This window comes from Hyperoodon ampullatus, assembly GCF_949752795.1.
Source record: "Hyperoodon ampullatus genome assembly, chromosome: 4".
Taxonomy (NCBI): Eukaryota; Metazoa; Chordata; class Mammalia; order Artiodactyla; family Ziphiidae; genus Hyperoodon; species Hyperoodon ampullatus.
The window spans coordinates 35,884,944-35,908,175 of NC_136917.1; the positions used below are offsets into that span (position 1 = coordinate 35,884,944).

The window sequence follows — 23,232 nt, forward strand, 5'->3', positions numbered from 1 at the left end:
CCTTGAGCCTGGGGCCTAAATCTCAGAAGTGATGACCTAGGCCAGCACCCAGCCACGTGGATGGGTACATAGTCCTTGTCTCCAGTGAGCTCTAGGCCTTTTGGACAAAAGTATCACTCTGGGTGCCAAGGCAGCCAACCATTCCTATGGGGTGGGAACCCCTGATGGTCTCCAAAGGTAGCTCTGTTTCACCTGCTCTGGCATCAGCATCTTCCAGGTTCTAACCCACACTCTTCTGGTCTCCTTTGGCATCTTGTCCCATCAGTTTTTCCCTCTCTGTAGGTCTCTCCTCTCCACCAGATGACTTAAGGTTTTTGTCTCAGATGGTCCCTGAAGCTCTCAACCCGTCCCCCCACCACTGTTCTCTGAAGGATGCCGAAGTTACCCACTACTTTTCAGATCTCCTGTGTGGTGCTGCACTAGTGGCTGACCTTTTGTACAGGGTACCAGCTCTCCATGGTCCCCACATGTTCTAGTACTTCCTGTTACTGGGGCCAAGTGTCAGGTTTCCTTCATCAAGGAGCTTTCCAGGTTGTTCTCACACTAGCCTACATCATTCATTTCCATTCCCTTTGGAGTGCCCGAATCTAATCAGACCAGTTGGTGTTTGCATTTCCTCTCCAGCAGCAATGGGAAGAAGATGGGCCCTGTCCTGAAGGGTTCCCAGGAGGTTGAGGTCCCTTTATGAGCCTGGTCTGGAGTCTGTCCCAAGTGCACACAGGCTCTAGGAGGTCCCATGACTTTGGAGAAGTGATTTATGTCCAATAATCCTCTTCTCTCGCACAAGAATCCTCTGATGCCAGGAGTCCTAACAGCTAGAAACAAAGGCCTGTGAAGATTCGCTCTGATTTGGGGGTGCATCACAGGGTAGGTCTTCAGAAAGCATCCTTCACGTGCTAGCTCAATGCTGTAGAGCAAAAGAATGAATAAAGCAAGGTCACTCTTAAGCTGGACCTTGAAAGGTGAATAGAAGTGATTTCTGCAACTGAGAAAATCACTCAGTTTTGACCTTCCAACCACCATCACCACACATACCCGTACACCCTATGGAATATTAGAGGTGGGGGGAGGGGGAACTGGGAGGCCGGGAGCCCAAGTGACCCACCTGCTGGCACTGAGGCTGAGGGGAGCGGGCGTCTGGGGCTCTGGGCTTCTGGAGATGAATGGGGGTAGGGGTGTTGATGGGGTTCTGAGAGGCTAGGGAGGGTCTGAGAAGCAAGGGGTGTCTTGGAGGAAGAGTGCAGTGCTCTGAGAAGTTAAGACTCTTGAGATGTGTAGGTCCCTGAGGAGTGGGATGCTCTGAGACATGGGCGCCTATGAGGAAGAGTGGGGGCTGGGGGGGGATTGGCTCGGAGAAGTGAGGCCCCTGAGGAGTGGGGACTCTTGAGGAGATGTGCGGGCTCTCTGAGGAGGGGGCGCTCTAAGGACGTGTGCGGTGTAAAGTGTCTAAGAGTAGGAATGGGTGAGGGAGGTGGAGATGTGGGAGGTGGGGTTTCTGAAGCAGAGCGAAGCCGGCCTTGCCCTCTCCGGCAGGAGGAGGGTGGGGGTAGAAAGCACCGTTGTCACAGCAACCCCCAACAGAGTCCTAGGCAGATAGGAGGGGCGTGCCTGTGGGCGAGGCACGGCGGCCCGCGCGGCAGCGGTTGGCTGACGGAGATAGTAGGGCGTGTCCCTGGGCGGGGCGCAGTCGCCTGGCTGGCGGCGGTTGGCCGTAGGCGGAGGGGGCGGGGCCCGGGGGCGCGCGTGGTGCGCGCACAGACGGCAGTGGTTGGCTACGATGTCCGCGCGAGCTCTCCAGGCTCGGCTGCTCCTTGGTTGAGCGCCCGACTGGCCTCGCCGCTGATGGACGCCTCGCGCCGCCGTCCCCCTGCCCCGCGCCGCTCACTGCCCCGGCCCCCACCGGGCTCCGACACGGACGACGTCCTGCAGATCATGGCCATCACCGACCAGAGCCTGGACGAGGCGCAGGCCAGGTGCTGGCGCGGGCTCAGCGGGGGCCACCCAAAGTCGCTTCAGTGAAGGGGGCGGGCCGAGGGGCCAAGTCCGGGGCGGCTGGGGGCGTGAGGGGTGAGGATGGTGCAGGGTGAGAGATGGGGTGGTGAGTCTGGGCGGAGAGGGAGAGGGCAGATCGGGGGCGGGGGATTTTGAGGAGGACTGAAGGGGGGTTCTGAGGCCGAAGGGATGTTTGGGGTTAAAATGGAACGGATTGAAAGGGGGCCCATGGCGCTAAGCTGTGGGTGCTGGGTTTTAGGAGCTCATCTTGGGGTGAGAGGGATGGGTTTAAGGGGAGTTTGTGGATGGAGAGGTTTATGGTGAAAGGTGGTTTCAGGGTTTATGGACGTAAGGGGGAAGAGGAGTGTTGGGGGGTGTAAGGGCTGAGAGATGGTGCACACGGGGTTTGTGAAGGATGGACAACTAAATGGATCAGTGGTATGTATGAGGATGGGAACTTCTGGGGGCAGGTAATGGAGAATGAGTTGTGGGAAATGGGACTCGGGAATGAAGAGATGGTGTGATTTGATTCGGGAAGCATCCAGAAAAAAGGTTAGTGGGGGAGCTGGAGGGGGACAGAGGACCCCCTTTTTATTTATTTGGCGAATATTTATTAGACACTGTGTGCGGGGCACGGAGCTGGGTGCTGACGTAGTCACTGATCATGGTTTGAGGGAGAGAAAGTAAGTAGCAAAACTAAGTATAAGTTGTGCTAAAAGCTGTAAGTAAAGAGATGGCAAGCTGTGGGAAGCCAGGAGAGGGCACAGCACCTTCAGAGGCCCGAAGGTGGGAAAGGGCAGGAAGAATGCAGAGCCAGGGACTGAAAGTCCCCAGTACAGCAGGGAGAGTCTGGAACCAGGATCACATGGGGCCAAGTCTCAGGAAAGAGTTTGGATTTTATTTCAGTTGCAGTGGGAAAATCACAGTGGTTTTAAGACCACCTGTCCCACTTAACCTCCACGCACCACTTGTCAGTGAGCCAGGATTGGTAAAAATGTGCTTCACAAGGCAGCCCATTGTGTTTGGGGCCTGCTAGAATTATTAGAAGGTAGCAAAGCACAGAATGACGTCCTTTTGGAGGATGAGGTCTTGTTGAATGGGACTTGTTTGGGGGTAAGGGGTGGTCCCTGTGGATGGGACCAGGGTGTAGTGGTGTGGACTGTGCAGTGCCTAGAACCTTCTAGTGAGGAGGGGTTACAAAGCCAGGTGAACAGCAGCCCCAGGAAAGGAGGAGGCAAATAAGAGGTGGATATGGCAGGCATTTATTCTTCAAACTTTCTTGCCTTTGCTTCTTGTGGAATGTCGACTCTTTCCACAGTTTCATGGCCTCTATCTGGAAAGTTAAGAGTGTCACACACACATAACCCCACCGCACACCACTGGAGCATTGTGCTAGGTGCTACAGAAACCAAGATGGCTAAGGTGTTCTCTGCCCTTTCAGAGCTCATTCAGAAGGAAGGTGTGTGGGAGACTTAACTCATAAACAGTCATCATAATAGTGTGCTGAGTAGAGGTAATTCCTGGCACAAAAGAGCTGGGCCCGGAGAGGGTGCCCTTCTGTGATGCCTTCTCCACTAAGCCAGTCTGAGAGCAAGGGCATTGTTGTGCTTTCCTTTGCATTCCCAGGGCTGTGCACAATGCCTGGCACCTAGCGTTCAGTAAAGTTTTGTGGCACTTAGATTCTGGAAGGATCGGTAGGAGCTAGGGAAGGGGGAAAATGGGCTCTTCACACCCAGGAACCACAGAAGCAGTGCTTTGGGTGCTTGTGGAGCTACCTGTGTTCCTTCTGTTCTAGGCCAGGAGCTGCTTAAGGAGCGAACTCTGCTCAGATGTGGCCTTCCTCAGGCGTGTGTCACCCTGCACTGCCCCAAGGCTGCTACTTTTTTCTTGTAACAATCTCTTGAGATTCTAGACTCCCCTAGGTAGTCTTAGAATGGAATGCAGTCAGTCACCTCTTCTTGCTGTTCTCAAAGACAGTCGTTTTTCTTTTAAGGCTAAGAAACTGAACAGGGGGTCATTACACTTGCCTTACAACGTAGCTGTTAGGTAGCTGATTCCTGGTTTCTTCCTGAGGTAGAAAGATCCCTGGAGCTTTTATTTTGAGACTTTGGAAGCTTCATCTGCCCCACTCCTTGCGTAGCCTTTAGATCGATTCAAGGCCCTAAAAGTCACCCAAGTCCAGACACCAGTTTTCAGTCCTCAAGTGGGCGGGCCACTTACTCCACTCTGGAGAAAAGACAGCTTGGGTGGGTCTTTTCCTCATAGTAAACCTTGCTGTCTGGTAGATTATCAGCTTGGGCGGGGAAGCAGATTGTGTCTTTCCTGATCAGCCAACTGGGTGAGGCCTTTGGCTTCACTGGCCTTTGGCTTCACTTCAACTGGTGAGGTCTTTCTGACCCTGCCCTCTCTCTGAAACAAGAGAGAACGGTTTCATCTCTGTGTGCTGCCCACCCCTTAAGAGCCCCTGGAGTCAATTTAGCTCAACTGGCTAGCAAGAAAGAATTTTTCTTCTCAGATTTGAGGCCTTCTCAACCTGCTTTGTCACCGTGTGCTTAAAGAAGGGAAGTACACCTACTCTCCTTAACCCTGGATTCTTTCTTACACCTTTCTACGTTATTAGGAAGGCAGCTCCACATACTTGTGTGTAATTCATTTTGTTATTATAGCTGAATAGTCTTCAAATAGTGAACTGTGTATTGTTCTTCCTTCTGGCTACACAGATAGTAGAGGGACACTGGGGAGTTTGGAATGCACTGTCTTGGTTGAAATTCAGGCCACGTCAGCTGGAAATTTCCTGTGTGATAGGTAACTAGTCTTCTTGAATGATCTTCTGACCTTCTTTGGTGACGCCCTGAGCTTTTCCTAGAGAGGGACAGTTTTGTGTTTTCTGATTTGGATCTTTCACTGATCACGTTCTCATCCATTTCTTATATGGGACCGGGAAGGCAGGAAATTTTCTCTCGTTTGCCAAGGATTTTCTGAGTATGTCACTCTATCATGTGTAGCCTTAGTTTTTATAATAATAAATTTTACAACATGTTGAAGTTTACATACATTTGTTTCCTTTGCTTCTTTTGAATACCTTTATGAAGGGTTTGTAAGGTTATCAGACTAGGGCTGAGGGCTCCTCTGTCAGGACTCTCAGGTTCCAAAGTTCTTCCCCACTCCCAGAGTTGTTAACCAGTGTTTGAATCATTGGCCCCTTTGAAAATCTGGTGCAATCTCTGGGTCCCCTCCTAACCATGCCCCCCGACAGTGTGCTTGTGTACCACACCTTTGAGAATCCTCAGGCCTCAGGCGTCCTGGGGCCTGGAAGCTGCCCCTCGTCAGTGGTGGACTCACTTTTTTGTCTAGTAGTGAGATTCCTAACAAGTCAGTGTGAAAACTCTAGAGCTGGGAAGGCTGAGGGGTGAGTTTTGGAAACCTGATTTTAAAAGGAAGCAGAATGGTCAACAGTGTCGTACTGGAGACCTGGGCTCCAGACCTGATGTTCTGGAAGAGGCAGCTGAAGAGGACTGGCCCTTCAAGTCATTCCGCATGTTGGAACGACAGGTGGGTTGTGCTGCCAGATTGGCAGATTTAGCTGTTGTGGTCAGTTCTTGACCTTTTGCTTGCAAGGGCATGAAGATGCTCTAGAGAGCTACACTGTCCAATGAGGTAGCCACTTGCCATGTGTCTCTGTAAATTAAAATGAATTAAACATTCAGGGGACTTCCCTGGTGGCGCAGTGGTTAAGAATCTGCCTGCCAATGCAGAGGACGCGGGTTTGGTCCCTGGTCCAGGAAGATCCCACATGCTGCGGAGCAACTAAGACTGTATGCCACAACTATTGAGCCTGCGCTCTAGAGCCCGCGAGCCACAACTACGGAGCCCACATGCCCTAGAGCCTGCGCGCTGCAATAACTGAGCCCATGCACCGCTACTGAAGCCCGTGCTCTCTAGGGCCACTTGCCTCAACTACTGAGCCCGCGTGCTGCAACTACTGAAGCCCGCACGCCTAGAGCCCATGCTCCGCAGCTAAAGAAGTCACAGCAGTGTGAAGCCCGCTCACCACAACAAAGAGCAGCCCCTGTTCACCACAACTAGAGAAAGCCCGCGTGCAGCAACAAAGACCCAATGCAGCCACAAATTAATTAATTAATTAAATTAAACATTCAGGGCCTTCCCTGGTGGTCCAGTGGGTAAGACTGCACTCCCAATGCAGGGGGCCCGGGTTCAATTCCTGGTCGGGGAACTAGATCCTGCATGCATGGCGCAACTAAGAAGTCCGCTTTCCACAACTAAAGATCCTGCATGCCGCAACGATGATCCCGCATGCCGCAGCTAAGACGGGTCAAACTAAGACACAGCCTAAATCAATCAATCAATCAATCAATCAATGTTTTTTAAAAATAAAATTAAATCAAACATTTCATTCCTCAATCACACTAGCTACCTCTCAAGTGCTCAGTAGCCATGTGTGGCTAGTGACTACCATATTAATGCAGGTAGAGAACATTTCCATCATTGCAGAAAATTCTGGACAGCAGTGTTCTAGAGCAATGCTTCTCTTAGCTGGACCTGTAGCAGATCTCTGCAGAAATCTTATTGCACAGGTTCTGATGTAGCAGGTCTCAGTGAGGCCCAAGAGTCCACATTTCTAACCACCTGCCAAGGGTGCCAGTGCCGCTGATCCCAGACCACACTTGGAGAGGTCAGACTCTCAAGAGGGGAGATGATAGCGTGTCATTTATTTCAGTTTTCATGAATCATTTTACCTAGTAAATGGTTAATCTGACAAATGGAAATTATTTTTGAGCCTAATTTGTGTTTGTGGGCATAAGGGATTTTAAATTAATCACAAGGGTCACATGTTAGCATTGTTTTGCCTACTTAATAGAGAAAGAAAATTAGAAATGAACAAATAAAAAGCAGAAAACAGTTGATTTTTTTTTTCTCTAAATGAAACATTTGATCTGGGGCCATGGGACCTTGTTGTTTCAGGATCTGTTTATATTTTCAGTCTAAGGAAATCAAGTTTTAGAAGTCCCAGAGTTGTTTCTATATTTCCTTTACAGGGTCTATAAAACCATAGCTCAACTTTGCGTTACTTTGTAGAACTTGAGTGTAATAGAAAATGATCATTGGGAATGGTAATAAGGTTTTTAGGGCAAAAAATCTTTACATATAACGAATAAAAATATGATGGAGAATGGTCACTATTATACATGTGTTAAGAGTAAGCTATATGGCATACACGGTGGTGAACCTAAAACTAAAAAGAGTATATTTAGAGGTTGGCCTTTGGGCAACATAACAGATACTGTAATTAGGGCCCCCATAGCTTTCCTTAGGAAGAAAAGATTTCTCTGAACTTTTTTTAAATTTGCTTTTTACATATATGACTTGTTAGGTATTTTCTACTAGTCAAAATTTGCATGACTTTCTTCATTCCTCCAGTATTTCTGCAGACTTTACCTGGAATATGGATTAAATTCCGAATAGTAAAAGGAGATGATGACATAAGTTTGACTATCCTTAAAACTTACTCAAATGGCAAGGCATGTACTGTCAAGTGAATGGCGTGCCCCTCGTCTTGGTACCTCTGGGATACTAAATATGGAAACACAGACCTCTGAAGTATGTACATTAATGCGTGTCAGATGAGCTTTCAGCACGCCCATCAAAGAATGCAAGGGGTCAGAAGAGGAATTTATGGTTTGGAATTTCCTAAAGCCAGATAGCATTAGCATGAGAGGATCTATTAGTCCAAAGCCGGGAAGTAAAATTTCAGAGCTGAGATTTTCTTTTTCATCGCCCTTAAGGAGGTTCTTTAGATACCAGTCAACTTGGTGCCTGGCAGTCTGTGTTCTTAAACTGCTTGCAGGTTTTAGCTCGGCTCCTGGGTTAACATGCTTAGCTTGGCTTTGTCTAGTGCCAAAGGAAAGTCTTGCTGTCCTTGGTGTGCTTTTCCTAAGAGTTGGATTTTGTTGGATTTTTTATTATTTTATTTTATTTTTTGCTTCATTGGGTCTTCATTACTGCATGCAGGCTTTCTCTAGTTGCATTGAGCGGGGACTACTCTTCGTTGCAGTGCGCGGGCTTCTCATTACAGTGGCTTCTCTCGTGGAGCACAGGCTTTAGGCACGTGGGCTTCAGTAGTTGTGGCTCACAGGCTTAGTTGCTCCACAGCATGTGGGATCTTCCCAGACCAGGGATCGAACCCATCTCCCCTGCATTGGCAGGCGGATTCTTAACCACTGCGCCACCAGGGAAGTCCCGATTTTGTTGGTTTTAAAACAATTTCCTGAAGCTATCTAGGATCACAGCAAAATCCCTTTTGAAGTGGTTTTATCAATATGTAAAGCAATATGCAGAATGTTTCAGAAAAGTTTCATAGATGAGCAGGTATCACTCAGTCATTTAAGTGACAGTTACCAAGTGCCTCTGTCAGAATACAGTGGTCGATGACAATGACAACCATGATTTCTTTCTCTCATTTAAGCCTCCCAGTAACCCTAGGAAGTGGGTGGTTTCACTAAGTTTCTAGATGAGGAGTTGGACCTGAGTAAGAACTTGCCTGAGGTCAGACAACTAGGGGGTGGTTGGATGGACACTTGGCCTTGTTCTCTTGAACTCTGGTGCTGACCTGCCACCCTCCCTGCTCTTCCCAGAGCTCCCACGGGCTCACTAGGACATGACATCACTTCTGGCTCAGAGGAGCTCAGAGGTGATCCAGTGCTGTGGCAGATTAGAAAGTTGGACTAAGGCTTCAGAAGATGTTTTTTAAAGTTCATTCTCACTAATTTAATCTCATTTGCTCCGTAAACCTTCCTTTTGTGCCAGGTCTGGGGATGCAGCAGTGAGTCCCAAAAGCTCACAGTTCAGGAGAGGCAGACGCTGGAGAGTGCAGTGCAGGGGCAACCGGGAAGAGGGTGATGAGGAATCGATCAGCCAGGGCAAGGGAGACTACCTGTCAGCAAGATGAGAGCCTGTGGAATGTGTACCATGGGACACTAGAATCCAGCTGAAGTCAGGCTGGGGGACAGAAGCACCCCCCTAGGAGATGACTGTGACCCAGATGAGAGGCTTTGCCTAGGCCGAGAAGGCACGGCATTCCAGGCTGGGGCAAGCACGTGTGCAGGGAAGGCACGGAACGTGAAAGCATGCAGTGTGCTTCTATCAGTCATGAGTGGAGGGTATGGCCTTCAAGGGGGGGACTCGGTGGGGTGACTGCCTGCTTTAGCTGCTACACAATCGAGCATGGCCTTGAACTCCTTGCCAAGCAAGGAGTGAGCATGGTGTTTATTCTGTTCCTTGTATAAGTACTTCTGAAAGTACTCCAGCCTTTCTAAAGTATTGGTCCTGGATCAGAAGAAAGTTCAATAGTCATTAGCTCCTCTCTACCATCCATTCTTCAGAAATGTCTTGAGATACTCATTTCTCTTTCAGATTGAGCCCTCCAGTGGTTTAAAGGCCCCTGCTCTTATTTCTTATTAAAGCAGCCTTCTGCTTTATTCATCACTTCCTCCTGCCCAAATCTAGTGTCTTTGTTGGTGTGGGTTTTTTGTTTGTTTGTTTGTTTTTTACCGCACCATGTGGCTTGCATGATCTTAGTTCCCCTACCAGGGATTGAACCCAGGCCCAGGTGGTGAAAGAGCCAAGTCCTAACCACTGAACCGCCGGGGAATTCCCCAAATCTAGTGTCTTGGCCACCATTCTTTTTGTTTGTTTGTTTGTTTGTTTGTTTTTTGCGGTACGTGGGCCTCTCACTGTTGTGGGCTCTCCCGTTGCAGAGCACAGGCTCCGGACGTGCAGGCTCAGCGGCCATGGCTCACGGGCCCAGCCGCTCCATGGCATGTGGGACCTTCCCGGACCGCGAACCTACGTCCCCTGCATCGGCAGGTGGACTCTCAACCACTGCGCCACCAGGGAAGCCCCATCATCCTTTTTGATTGTCTCTCTTGTCATGATGCACTATTAAACCCCTTAATATTTTCCCTTCATTCCTAGAGTGGATGAGTGCCCCCTGTGGGCTCGGCCCTAGAACCGAGACCAAGAAGAGGGGCCCCCAGCCGAGCCCTGTGTGCCTCTGGCTTCTGCTCCCTTCTTTGGCTGTGGAACCTAGCAGTTCTCACCCTAGTTTTTGATTCTCCACTTGCCCCACTTAAGTCTAGAGACGTCAGAGCTCTGCTTTCAGACTCTTCATTTCTACTCTGCTAGTGTCACATCTCTAGCCTCTACCTTTCCTTCAATTCAGTTCAACAAATCTGTGCTCAGTTAGTGTGCCAAGTATGGTGCTGGCCTGGAATTTCTGAAATGAGTAAGTTGAGGCCTTCATCATGCCCAGGCCAGGTGTGGTAAATGCTTTAAACGGAAGAAAGGAGGGAGTAAGAAATCCAGGCTAGGACAGGCCAACCCATTAGAGTCTTGGACTAGACAGAGGAGTAGGACTTACCCAAGTCCGGAGGAGGGAGACGGTCAGCAGGACTCAGGTGAAGAGCCTCGAATGCCTTGCTAAGTGGTTTGAGTTTTTTGGAGCAGGCAGTGAGAAGCCATTTCACCTTTTGCTCAGGAGAGAGATTTTCATCTCTCTGTGGTTTTGAGTAAGAAATTTAACAACAGTGTTGATTGTGACCAATCCATGGGCAAATTAGGAAATAAGGACATCATAATGAGATTTTCACAGACTTAAATTTATTCCATTTAAAGGTTGCACTTTCATTCAAGTCCTGCAGAGTTTTTCATGTGTTGTATTAAATAATTTTCCTCGTTTCCTGTTGCCAAAACTGCCTCCTGATCCAAGGCTTCATTTTGCTAAAATAACTGTAATAATTTCTATGGTTGAATTTGGGTATCAGTACGTATTCTCAACCCCCATTTACTTAGCTGTTTTTGTTTCATTGTTTGTAGGTTTGCTTTTAGAATGACTCTACAGATGATTGATGGTACCCACAACAGTTTGATTCTTCCCAGTTTTACTTTTACAAAGAAACTTATTTTAAAATGCCAGGGCATCTGCCTCCTGGGCTGCATTCCTTTCTGGAGCTTGGCATCCTCTGTGAATTTCTAGGTTTTCCATCAAGATTTTATTTCCTCAGGGTAGGAAACATGTCTTCTAATTTTTGTTCTTTACCTAGGTCTGTCTCCAGGAGGTGCATAATATTGTTGACTGGATTTGTCAGCTAAAACAATCCTAGAAATGAGAATAATTAAGGGGATTTGATTTCATCTTTTGTTGAGGTATTAGAATCATTGTCGCTCTCAGGGAAGCTTTTTCAAGAGGTATCTTATTCTAAAGGATAAGATCTCTGAATATATCTCTAAATCAAATTCCTCAGTAATTTAAAATGATACCTTGCTCAGGAAATAAGTTAGATAGAAAAAGACAAATAGTGTATGTTTTCACTAATACGTGAAATCTAAAAAATGAAACAAGCAAACAAACAGAACAGAAATCTCTCACAGATACAGAGAACAAACTACTGGTTGCCAGAGGGGAGAGGGCTGGGGGAGAGGCTAAATAGGTGAAGGGGGTTAAAAGGTACAAACTACTAGGTATAAAATAAGTAAGTTACAAGGATGTAATGTACAGCACAGGGAATATAGTCAATACTTTATAATAACTTTGTTTGGAGTATAAGCTATACAAATATTGAATTACTATGGTATACACCTGAAACTAATGTAAGTCAACTATACTTCAGTAAAAAATAAGTAAATAAATAAATACCTCCAAAATAAATAAATATAATAAAATAATACCTTGTTCAGGAAAGCAGATTCTTCCATAATTTGGAAAAGTAAATTACAGCTAAAATTAGAAGCTACAGTACACTGTTGGTAGAAGCCAGGATGTGACTTACGTTCTATTCATTCCCACATTCCTTTCTCATTATACAGTGACCGGTATATACTAGTGCCTCAATAAATGTTTGTCCTATAAATATTGAATAAGTGGGGTTGGAGGGTGATAAAGCTGTATGCTTTCATTTTCTGGCATGATTCTATGTGACTCTCAATAGTTTTGTTACAGATTGGTTTTGTTTAGCATTGGTTTTAAAAGGATATTCGCAGATTTGTTTTTAATTTAGATTATCCTCGGAAGTTTCTTTTATTTATTTAAAAGATTTATGATTTCTCATTCATTGGAATTTTGCTTCTTCATAAACATTAACATTTTTTAAAAATAATTTTATTTATTTATTTATTTTTGGCTGCGTTGGGTCTTTGTTGTGCGCATGGGCTTGTCTAGTTGCGGTGAGCGGGGGCTACTCTTTGTTGTGGTGTGTGGGCTTCTCATTGTGGCGGCTTCTCTTGTTGTGGAGCACAGGCTCTAGGTGCGTGGGCTTCAGTAGTTGTGGCATGTGGGCTTAGTTGCTCCGCAGCATGTGGGATCTTCCCGGACCAGGGCTCGAACCCATGTCCCCTGCATTGGCAGGCAGATTCTTAACCACTGCACCACCAGGGAAGCCCAACATTAACATTCTGTTTTGTTTTAATGCAGATACTTGGTTGCATAGAACATGTCATGTACTTGCTAAAGGTGCGAGCACAGACCTTTTTCTCCCCACAGTCCCCATTCACTCCCTTACAATTTGTTCAGTTATCTCAGCTATCTGTTGCTATGTAACAAATTACCACAAACCTAACAGCTTAAAACAGTTAAAACTGATCTCAGTTTCCACAGGCAGGAATCTGGGCACAGCTGAGCTGGGTCCTCTGCTCGGGGTCTCACAAGGCTTCGGTCAAGGTGTTGGCTGATCTGTGTTCCTATCTGAAGCTCAGGATCATCTTCCAGTCTCGTAGGGTTGTTGGCAGAACCGTTGCTTGCAGTTGCAGGACTGAAGTTCTTGTTTTGTTGCTGGCTGTCAGCTGGGGGTCTGCTCTCAGCTCCAAGAGGCTGCCTGCAGTTCCCCATTACCGGCCCTCTCACAACATGGCAGCTGGCTTCAAGGCCAGCAGGTGACGTTCCCCAGTCCACTAAGGTGGAGTCATAATGTAACATAACCACGGGCGAGACTATATACCATCACTTTTGCCACTTTGCAAGTCACAGATTCTGCCCAATCTCAAGGAGAGAGGATTATACTCAGTGGGGGTCACCTTAGGATGTGTCTGTCACAGAAATTAGTTCATCCCCTTTGATGAATGATGTGGTCTGTCGTACTTTATGTAATCACTGATGGTTTGCTGTCAGCCGCTTGATCACCTCTAGGCCAAGAACATGCTTAAAGGTTAGACATTTGTTTACTTTTCAAAATAAACCACAAAAACATCCTGTGAAGTTACTTTGTATTCATTCAAAGGTGCTTTATACTGTATCTAAAGTAAGATGTTTTATAAGCAGGAAACTGACCTGGGAATAATCATTCCTAGAATCCCCTTTAAGAAGCAGAGCAGGGGCTTCCCTGGTGGTACAGTGGTTGAGAGTCTGCCTGCCAATGCAGGGGACATGGGTTCGGGCCCTGGTCTGGGGGGATCCCACATGCCGCGGAGCAGCCAGCCCCGTGAGCCACAATTACTGAGCCTGCGCGTCTGGAGCCTGTGCTCCGCAACAAGAGAGGCCGCGATAGTGAGAGGCCCGCGCACCGCGATGAAGAGTGGCCCCCGCTCGCCGCAACTAGAGAAAGCCCTCGCACAGAAATGAAGACCCAACACAGCCATAAATAAATAAATAAGTAAATAAATAAATGAATGAATGAATGAATGAATGAATGAAGCAGAGCAGCCGACTTCATTCTCTTTCCTTGTATTCTTTTTTTAATTTATTTCTTTATTTATTATTTATTTTTGGTTGCATTGGGTCTTTGTTGCTGTGCGTGGGCTTTCTCTAGTTGCAGTGAGCAGGGGCTACTCTTCGTTGTGGTGCGTGGGCTTCTCATTGCGGTGGCTTCTCTTGTTGTGGAGCACGGGCTCTAGGTGCAAGGGCTTCAGTAGTTGTGGCACGCAGGCTCAGTAGTTGTGGCTCACGGACTCTAGAGCGCAGGCTCAGTAGTTGTAGCACATGGACTTAGTTGCTCCGCGGCACGTGAGATCTTCCCGGACCAGGGCTTGAACCCATGTCCCCTGCATTGGCAGGCAGGTTCTTAACCACTGCGCCACCAGGGAAGCCCCTCTTTCCTTGTATTTTTAGAATTACATTTACAGAGGATAACAAGCTCTAACCGGAGGCCATTTTCATTAATGATAATAACTGCTTCTATGGAAGGAAAACATTTTGGCATAATATCCTGTGTGATCGATTACTGTGTACTGTATAAGAAAGACTAACGTTTGGGTTCAGCTTTACAGGGCACCAAATCTCATCCCCCATTAACATTTTCATATTTGGGATTCAAAAGTGTATATCTGAGTTCTGCATCCCAACCCTAGCCTTTTGAAAGGCATCCCACAGGGGCGCACGATGGATTTGGAAGGCATTTGGAAATGAGGACATTCTCCCATAGATTAACAGTGTAGTGAGTTGTGGCAGATATTTGGCCTTTCTCATGGTGTTAGTCATATTTTACTTCCATCATGAAGTTACTGATTTTCAGGTATATTTTCTGTCCTTGATAGCATCTTTTAATAATGAATGCTTGGATGACAGCATTACAGGACTTAAAATCATAATAACAGTAAATGTTAAATAATGGCATAGTACTCATCAAAGTTGTTCACCAACGGTGAACACACCCACCGTTGAGATTGCAGTTATCCTCACTCTCTCTCTTGCATTATCAAATCCCCTCCCTAGACTGGCCCTTGGGCATATAGACATGTGCTAGTGTCTCGTATCTTTAAAAACACACAAAGAAATGAAAGACTCCCTTGACTCTCCCTGTCTTTATTTGTACCTGGGATTTGTTTTAATCAGGTAAGAAGAAAGACAGAGACAAATTTGAAAGAAGAGTTTATCACTTGAAATTCCTGAGAGGAGGAGGCAGGCCACACGTGCAGGGCCACATGGGGAAGCACCACACTGGGAAGTCCTTTGGGAGGCAGAAGAAGTAAGGGGACAGAATGGCCTGGAGCCTTTATTGTGATTTCCATGGGAAGGAAAGGGCGAGGCAGGGTAGACAGTTTGAGCAAGTTTAGGATTGGATAGTTTCAATAATTTCAGCAGGCTCTGGGCAATAGAGTTGGTCTCTCTTTATCTGGTACCTGGCCCTGGGGTGATTTAGGGCTGGGGGCATTTTTTTTTTTTTCTTTTGGACTGGGCCGGGTCTTAGTTGCTGGCACGCGGGATCTTCTCCATTGTGGCATGTGAGATCTAGTTCCCTGACCAGGGATCGAACCCAGGCCCCCTGCATTGGGAGCATGGAGTCTTAACCACTGGACTACCAGGGAAGTCCCAGGGTGGGGGCATCTTTTTTTTTTTAAATAAATTTATTTATCTGTTTATTTATTTATTTTTGGCTGAGTTGGGTCTTTGTTGCTGCGCGCAGTCTTTCTCTAGTTGCAGCAAGCGGGGGCTACTCTTCATTGTGGTGCACGGGCTCTAGGCGTGCAGGCTTCAGTAGTTGTGGCGCACGGGCTTAGTTGCTCCGTGGATGTGGGCTCTTCCTGGACCAGGGCTCGAACCCGTGTCCCCTGCATTAGCAGGTGGATTCTTAACCACTGTGCCACCAGGGAAGCGGGGTGGGGGTCGGGGTGTGTGTGTGTGTGTGTGTGGGCATCTTGACTGGTGCTGAGGGTTAGATAAAAGAGGTATTGGGAGTGTGGCCTTTGGATTTGAGTTTGCATATGAAAGGCACGCCCTCAGGCAAGTTGTTTGCTATATCTGGATTTAGTTAGCCCTGGGAAGGGCAGTCTCTCCCCGCCCCAGGATGTCAAAGCATCATAAAAGATAGAATATTTTAAACATGATTAATACACACCCTTTTTTTTAGCACTTGCTACATTTCTTTACTTTCTTTTGGGATCAAGTGTCAAAGAGTTTGTGGTTGCTATTTCCACTTCCTCTCCCACCTCCACCCACCTTCTCCCAACCTCCTCACTCTGCTGAGTCACCAGTGACCTCCATGTTGCTAAATCCAAGGTCTCTTCTCCCACTTCACCTCTCAGAAGCATTTCTCACAGATTACTCTTCTCTCTTTGAAACTGTTTTTGGTTCCTCCCCACTGGCAGTTTGGGTCCCAGTCTCTTTTGCAGGATTTTCTCATCTGCTTGACCTCTACAAGTACAGATGCCTAAGCCTGGGGCCTGGGCCGCTCTCTGTCTACATTGTCCTATAGTGATTCCCTCAAGTCTTGTGGCTTAAAGTGCCATCTCTGTGCCCAGGACTCCATCTTTATATTGTTTATCTCCAGCCTTGAGTCCATGTCCATGTGCCAGCTGCCTACCTGATACCTCCTCTTGGGTAGCTCATAGGGATCTCAGGTGAAACCTGATCAAAGCACAACCCTCCTTTCCAGACCCTCCTCCCCCAAACCTGCTGCCCTCCAGTCTCCCCTGTTGAAGTTGATGATATTTCCATCCATCCAGTTGCTCAGACCTAAAGCTAGTAGTTATCCTAGAACCTCCTCTTTCCCTAAAACCCTACACCAGTTTATCAGGAGGTCCTGTTGATTCCATTCCCCAAACCAAAGATCTATCTACTTTTTATGTCTACTACCATAACTCTAAACTAAGCCAACAGCATTTCTGGACTATTCCAGCTGTAATAGCCTCCAGATTGGTATCCTTGTCCATATTTACCTTCCAGCCCAGTCTCCAGAGAGCAGCCACAGTGATCTTTTTAAAATGCAGTTTGGGCCGAGATGCCCGCAAGAGCGGCGGAGACGCCGCCTGATGGCATTGAAACAAATGGGAATTGTAAGCTACTATGAGAAAATCCGTACCTTTGCTGTAGCAATTGTAGGTGTTGGTGGAGTTGGCAGTGTGACTGCTGAAATGCTGACAAGGTGTGGCATTGGTAAGTTGCTACTCTTTGACTATGACAAGGTGGAACTGGCCAATATGAATAGACTTTTCTTCCAACCTCATCAAGCAGGATTAAGTAAAGTTCAAGCAGCAGAACATTAATCCTGATGTTCTTTTTGAAGTACACAACTACAATATAACACAGGAGAAAACTTTGAACGTTTCATGAATAGAATAAGTAATGGTGGATTAGAAGAAGGAAAACCTGTTGACCTAGTTCTTAGCTGTGGGGACAATTTTGAAGCTCGAGTGACAATAAATACAGCTTGTAATGAGCTTGGACAAACATGGATGGAGTCTAGGGTCAGTGAAAATGCAGTTTCAGGGCATATACAGCTCATACTTCCTGGAGAATCTGCTTGTTTTGCGTGTGCTCCACCACTTGTAATTGCTGCAAATATTGATGAGAAGACTCTGAAACGAGAAGGTGTTTGTACAGCCAGTCTTCCTACCACTGTGGGAGTGGTTGCTGGGATCTTGGTACAAAATGTGTTAAAGTTTCTGTTAAATTTTGGTACCGTTAGTTTTTAACTTGGATACAATGCAGTGCAGGATTTTTTCCCTACTATGTCCATTAAGCCAAATCCTTAGTGTGATGACAGAAATTGTAGGAAGCAACAGGAAGAATATAAGAAAAAGGTAGCAGCACTACCCACACGGGAGGTTGTTCAAGAAGAGGAAGAGATAATACATGACGACAATGAGTCGGGTATTGAGTTGGTACCTGAGGTTTCAGAAGAGGAACTGAAAAATTCTTCAGGTCCAATTCCTGACTTACCTGAAGGAATTACAATGGCATATACAGTTCCCCCAAAGCAAGAAGATTCTGTACCTGAAGTAACAGTGGAAGATTCTGGTGAAAGCTTGGAAGCCCTCATGGCCAAGATGAAGAACATGTAAATAATGGACTGGCCTGTATTTTATTTCCTGTGTCTAAACCTGTTCCCTAGCAATTAAAAAAAAATCATTTAAAACTGAGAAAACTTAGGGCAACATCAGTTGATGTATAATCTTCACTGAATTGTTATACTGTTTAAAAATACTGTGACTACTACTTGTTGCTCCCCCCACCACCTTCAGCTAAATCAGAAACTCTCCTAAAACTCATGTTTCATTCTAGTAAGAAAACTTCAAAGGATTATTGCAGGCATTTATAAATCTTATTTAAAACTTAGCCATTGAACTGTTTTGGCCTTTTGGGAGGGGTGGGAAGAAAGGACCAATTTGATTTGCCTGAGGCCATGGACAACAGAATAGTGTGTGGTCAAATACAGGGAAAGGACAAGAGGTACAACCTATTGATTAGAGCCAGCAGGCATCTACTCATTGTGTTTGGAATTGCTCTCTACAGGAAAACTGCCCACCACTACCAACTTGAGCAACAATGAATCTCAAATAGTAAACCTATAAAATAAAAACATCCTTTCAAATGTTTCCTGATGAAACACATGCTGAAATACAGTCATTGGAAAAGGTTGTAAACCTCTGAATTATATATTCAAAACAAGACAGAGGCAAATAAGAGGAAGCTTTCTTCATGGATAGACAGATAAAGATATTTTCAGGATGTACAAATTATATTTCTGCACTGACTAAGAAAAAGCATATCATCTGTGGAACATATATCTGAGTCAGTGTGCTTTATTGAGGAGCAAAAGATAAATTTAGGCTAAGATCATCTAAATTATACCCATCATATGGGCTACCTTCTAATACTTTATTTCATTTAAATTTGATTCCGTGGGTAATTAGATATTGGCAAAGGTTTGTCCTGGATAACAGACAATAAAAGAGGTCTAAATTGCCTCTGCAATGACTGACATGTATTTCTTCACAGGGAAGAGTATCATTTTCCCTGATTGTGACCACTAAATCGTAATTTGATAAACTGGTTTTCTCTGGATTTTGCATATAAATAATGAAGGCTTAGAGAGCCTTGTTTGAAATAAATTCCTAATGGTTTGGAGACTAATAAAGACACATGCATGTGTAACCATTATCTGTAGGCTGGTACTGTGCTAGTCTCCTATTTTGATGACTTTTTTGCTCTGAAAAGATATAAATGTCTAAATTCTATCTTTAGGAGGAAAATGTTATTAAAAAATTAAAAGTGCATTTCCCACTTGTAAAGTAAAATTCTAAAAATAATTTCAGAAAGCCCCAAATATCAAATATGTTTAATATATTAGCTTTGAGATTTTAGCATCCTGCGATTCTTATGTTTAGAGTGATGTCAGGAAAGTATGGGGATAGTTTTTCTAGCCTTGAAACATATTTACGTTGCCTTAGTAGGTCATTTGTTGTTGTTTAAAATTTTAGTGTAGTCATCTGTAAAATAACTTTTCTAGTTCCTAGAGATGCTTTGAATTTCAAAAAAGAAATGCAGTCTTTCTAAATCCCATTCCTTTGGTATACTAATTTGGTACCTCTGGTACACTAATTTGGTAAGGCTTTACTTATAAGTTTATATAGTTTGATAAACAGCTAGAACCTACTATCCTTTTTTTAAAAAATTTTTATTGGAGTATAGTTGATTTACAATATGTGTTAGTTTCAGGTGTACACAAATTGAAACAGTTATACATATACATATTAGAACCTGCTATCTTCTAAAGACCTTTTTTCTTTTCTTAATTTGGCACTGTACCCTGCTGGTGTCTTATACTGTACCAAATCTTATCTAATTTTTTTGTCTTATATCTTCCATTAAAGTTATTATTTTAGCAGAAAAATAAAATAAAATAAAATGCAGTTTGCTTAAGGTTAGGCAAATAGATCAATGGAATAGAATTGAAAGTGCAGAAATAAACCCACATATCTATGGTCAACTAACTTTTGACAAGGGTGTCAAAACCATTCAATGGGGAAAGAAAAGTCTCTTCCACAAATGGTGCTGGTAAAACTGGATCTCCACATGCAAAAGAATGAAGTTGGACCCTTAGCTTATACCTTGTACAAAAATTAACTCAAATGGATGAAACACCTAAGTGTAAGAGTTAATCCTATTAAAAAAAACTATTAGATGAAAATATAGGCATAAACATTTGTAACCCTGAATTACTCCATGGCTTCTTAGATATGACCCCTAAAGCACAAGCAACAAAAGAAAAAAAAAGATAAATTTGATTTCATCAAAATGAAAAACTTCTGTGCTTCAAAGGACACTATAAAGAAAGTCAAGGGACTTCCCTGGTGGCACAGTGGTTAAGAATCCGCCTGCCAGTGCAGGCGACATGGGTTCGAGCCCTGGTCCTGGAAGATCCCACATGCCACGGAACAACTAAGGCCGTGCGCCACATCTACTGAGCCTGTGCTCTAGAGCCCATGAGCCACACAACTACCGAGGCTGTGTGCCACAACTACTGAAGCCCACGCGCCTAGAGCCTGTGCTCCACAACAAGAGAAGCCACTGCAATGAGAAACGCGCTTACCGCAATGAAGGGTAACCCCCGCTCGCCACAACTAGAGAAAGCTCGCGTGCGTGCAACAGCAGAGACCCAAAGCAGCCAAAAATAAAATCAATAAATCAAAAAAAAAAAAAGAAAGTCAAAAGACAGCTCACAGAATGGGAGAAAAGATTTGCAAATCATATATATATATGATTAGTGTCTAGTATCCAGAATATGTAAGGAACTCTTACAACTCAACAATAAAAAAACAAATAGCCAGGGGCTTCCCTGGTGGCGCAGTGGTTGAGAGTCTGCCTGCCGATGCAGGGGACACGGGTTCGTGCCCCGGTCCAGGAAGATCCCACATGCCGCAGAGCGGCTGGGCCCGTGAGCCATGGCCGCTGAGCCTGCGCGTCCGGAGCCTGTGCTCTGCAACGGGAGAGGCCACAACAGTGAGAGGCCCACGTACCGCAAAAAAAAAAAAAATTTGTTATCTTCCGTTTCTGTAGGTTCCAAGTCCAACATTGGCCTCTCATTGGGCTAAAATCAAGGCGTTAGCAGGACATTCCTTCTGGAGGCTCCGAAGGAGAGTCCACTTCCTTGCCTTTTCCAGCCTGTCGAGGCCACCTGCATTCCTTGGCTCGCAGTCCCTCCATCTTCAAAGCCCACAATGTAGTGTCTCTGACCCTATGTCGTTGCATCTCTTTCACTGACCACAGCTGGGAGAGTTTGTCCACTTTTAAGGACACATGATTAAATGTAAATCAATTATCCTTCAATTTTTTTTAAAGGCACATGATTAGATTGGGCCCATCTATATAATCCAAGTTAATCTTCCCACCTGAAAGTCCTTAACATTAATCATCTGCAGAGTTCTTTTTCCCTCGTAAGTGGTTCTGAGGATTAAGATGTGGACATCTTTGGGGACCATTCCTCTGCCGACCACAGTTTCTATCACAGGTGAGCAAAAGCCAGAGTTATTCCCCTGACTACAAGGCTCTTACAGTCAGCCCCACTTCCCTCTCCAACTTCACCGCATGCCTCTCTCCCTCACCCCTTATTCTACAACATCCTGGTCTCTTAAAAAGCCCAGAGTAGGGACTTCCTGGCGGTCCAGTGGTTACAACTCTGCACTTCCACTGCAGGGGGTGAGGATTCAATCCCTGGTCAGGGAACTAAGATCCCACGTGCTGTGCGGCGCGGCAAAAAAAAAATAAAACAAGGGTGTTCTCACTCAGGGCCTTTGCACTGGCTGCTTCCTCTGCCTAAATATTTACTCTCTTCAGATCTCTTCCTGCCTGACTTCTCCTTGTTATTCCGATCTCAGCTTTGATGTCACCTTTGAGAGATGCAAACGCTAATAAGCCTTCTAGTTATCACTCTAGTTTAAGTCACCACAAAGCACCTGCCACTGCCGATGGTGTATATGTGTGTGTTTGCATGTGTGTGTGTGGTGTCGTGTGGTGTCTCACTTTCTCCTTCCTGCCATGTGGGTAGGGACCTCATTTGTCTGTGTCTCTGTGACACTAGAGTGGTGTGTGGCACTTAGAAGCTGCTCAGTAACCACCTGCTAAGTTAATGGGTTTTTTTCTTTTTTAAAAAAAATATTTTTCTTATTTATTTATCGCCACATTGGGCCTTCATTGCTGCACATGGGCTTTCCCTAGCTGCGGCGAGCGGGGGCTACTCTTCATTGCGGTGCACGGGCTTCTCATTGCAGTGGCTTCTCGTTGTGGAGCACGGGCTCTAGGCACGCGGGCTTCAGTAGTTGTGGCTCACGGGCTTAGTTGCTCCACGGCATGTGGGATCTTCCCAGACCAGGACTCGAACCCATGTCCCTTGCATTGGCAGGGGGATTCTTAACCACTCTGCCACCAGGGAAGTCCTTGCTAAGTTAATGTTGCAGGACACTGGGATAGGATGGCTGGGGTTTCTGCTTATGCATTAAAGTGCTACTCTAGGGCAATAGTGTGAACACTGCTTTCAAATTATTGGACCTTGAGATTTCATAGTTCTTGATGAGTTATTTGCATTATTTACATTTGCAGTGTTTAAAGAGAAATGTTTTGAATATTTGAATATTACTCTGTTTGAATTTGGTACAAATTGAATTCATTTGAAATGCTATGGTTCTGTCCTTTCATAAGAGGGTTTTTCAACAGACCCGGCAGACCCAGCATAGAGGATCATTACTCTCGTGCGCAGAATGACTCTTCTCTTCCCACCTGCTCCTCTGTCACCTCTCTTTCAGAAAGCACGCTCTGAATTGTCATCAGATGAAGCCTGCTGTCTTCAGTGTGCTCTGTGAGATCAAGGGAAAGACAGGTACGTCGCTGAGAAGACACTTCTTGTGTGGCACCAGGATCACAACAACCTCGCACCTCTGGTCCTGGCTCAGCCCTAACGTGCGTCGTGGGCCATCTTGCTCATCACATCCCTCTCTGGCAGCGATGGTTCAGTTGATTCATTTCTGCTTTGTCAGAGCCCTGCTTTCCAGTGTATCACACTCATTTATTTTGCAGTTTGTAACTAGAGAAATACTGTTGCCAGTGAGTAACAAGCAGCTGCATTCCAGGTGCAAGACCTCAGGGGCATTGTGGCATTCGGTTGTTTTACAAAAGGATCTGAGATGACAGAATTAGGAAAGTAGAATCATAATTTTGTTTTGTTTGTTTTAAGCATCCAAAGTAATCCCCGTGGAAGCTTCTGCCACTGCAAATTCTTTTGTTAAAAAAATAAAGGAAAATCTTTTCATTTTGAATTAATTTAGACTTGCAGAAAAGTTGAAAAACTAGTACAGAGAGGACTTCCCTGGTGGCGCAGTGGGTAAGAATCCGCCTGCCAATGCAGGGGACACGGGTTCGATCCCTGGTCCAGGAAGATCCCACATGCCGCGGAGCAACTAAGCCCGTGCACCACAACTACTGAACTTGAGCTCTAGAGCCCACGAGCCACAACTACTGAA

General features: G+C 45.6%; 1 protein-coding gene and 1 pseudogene across 2 annotated transcripts in view; both read left to right on the forward strand.

The window, feature by feature from the left end:
- Positions 1-1,869: 1,869 nt before the first annotated feature.
- PBX4 (PBX homeobox 4) overlaps positions 1,870-23,232 on the forward strand; it is a gene marked incomplete at its 3' end in the record, with an annotated part of 47,097 nt that continues 25,734 nt past the window's right edge. Inside the window, 2 exon segments of the mRNA XM_079701501.1 lie at positions 1,870-1,973; positions 22,519-22,592. Coding sequence (XP_079557627.1) covers positions 1,933-1,973; positions 22,519-22,592 — 115 coding nt within the window. The 5' untranslated portion in view covers positions 1,870-1,932.
- Positions 16,747-17,778, forward strand: LOC307051894 (ubiquitin-like modifier-activating enzyme 5; annotated as a pseudogene). Its single transcript has one exon. The product of its transcript is annotated as a ubiquitin-like modifier-activating enzyme 5 (transcript).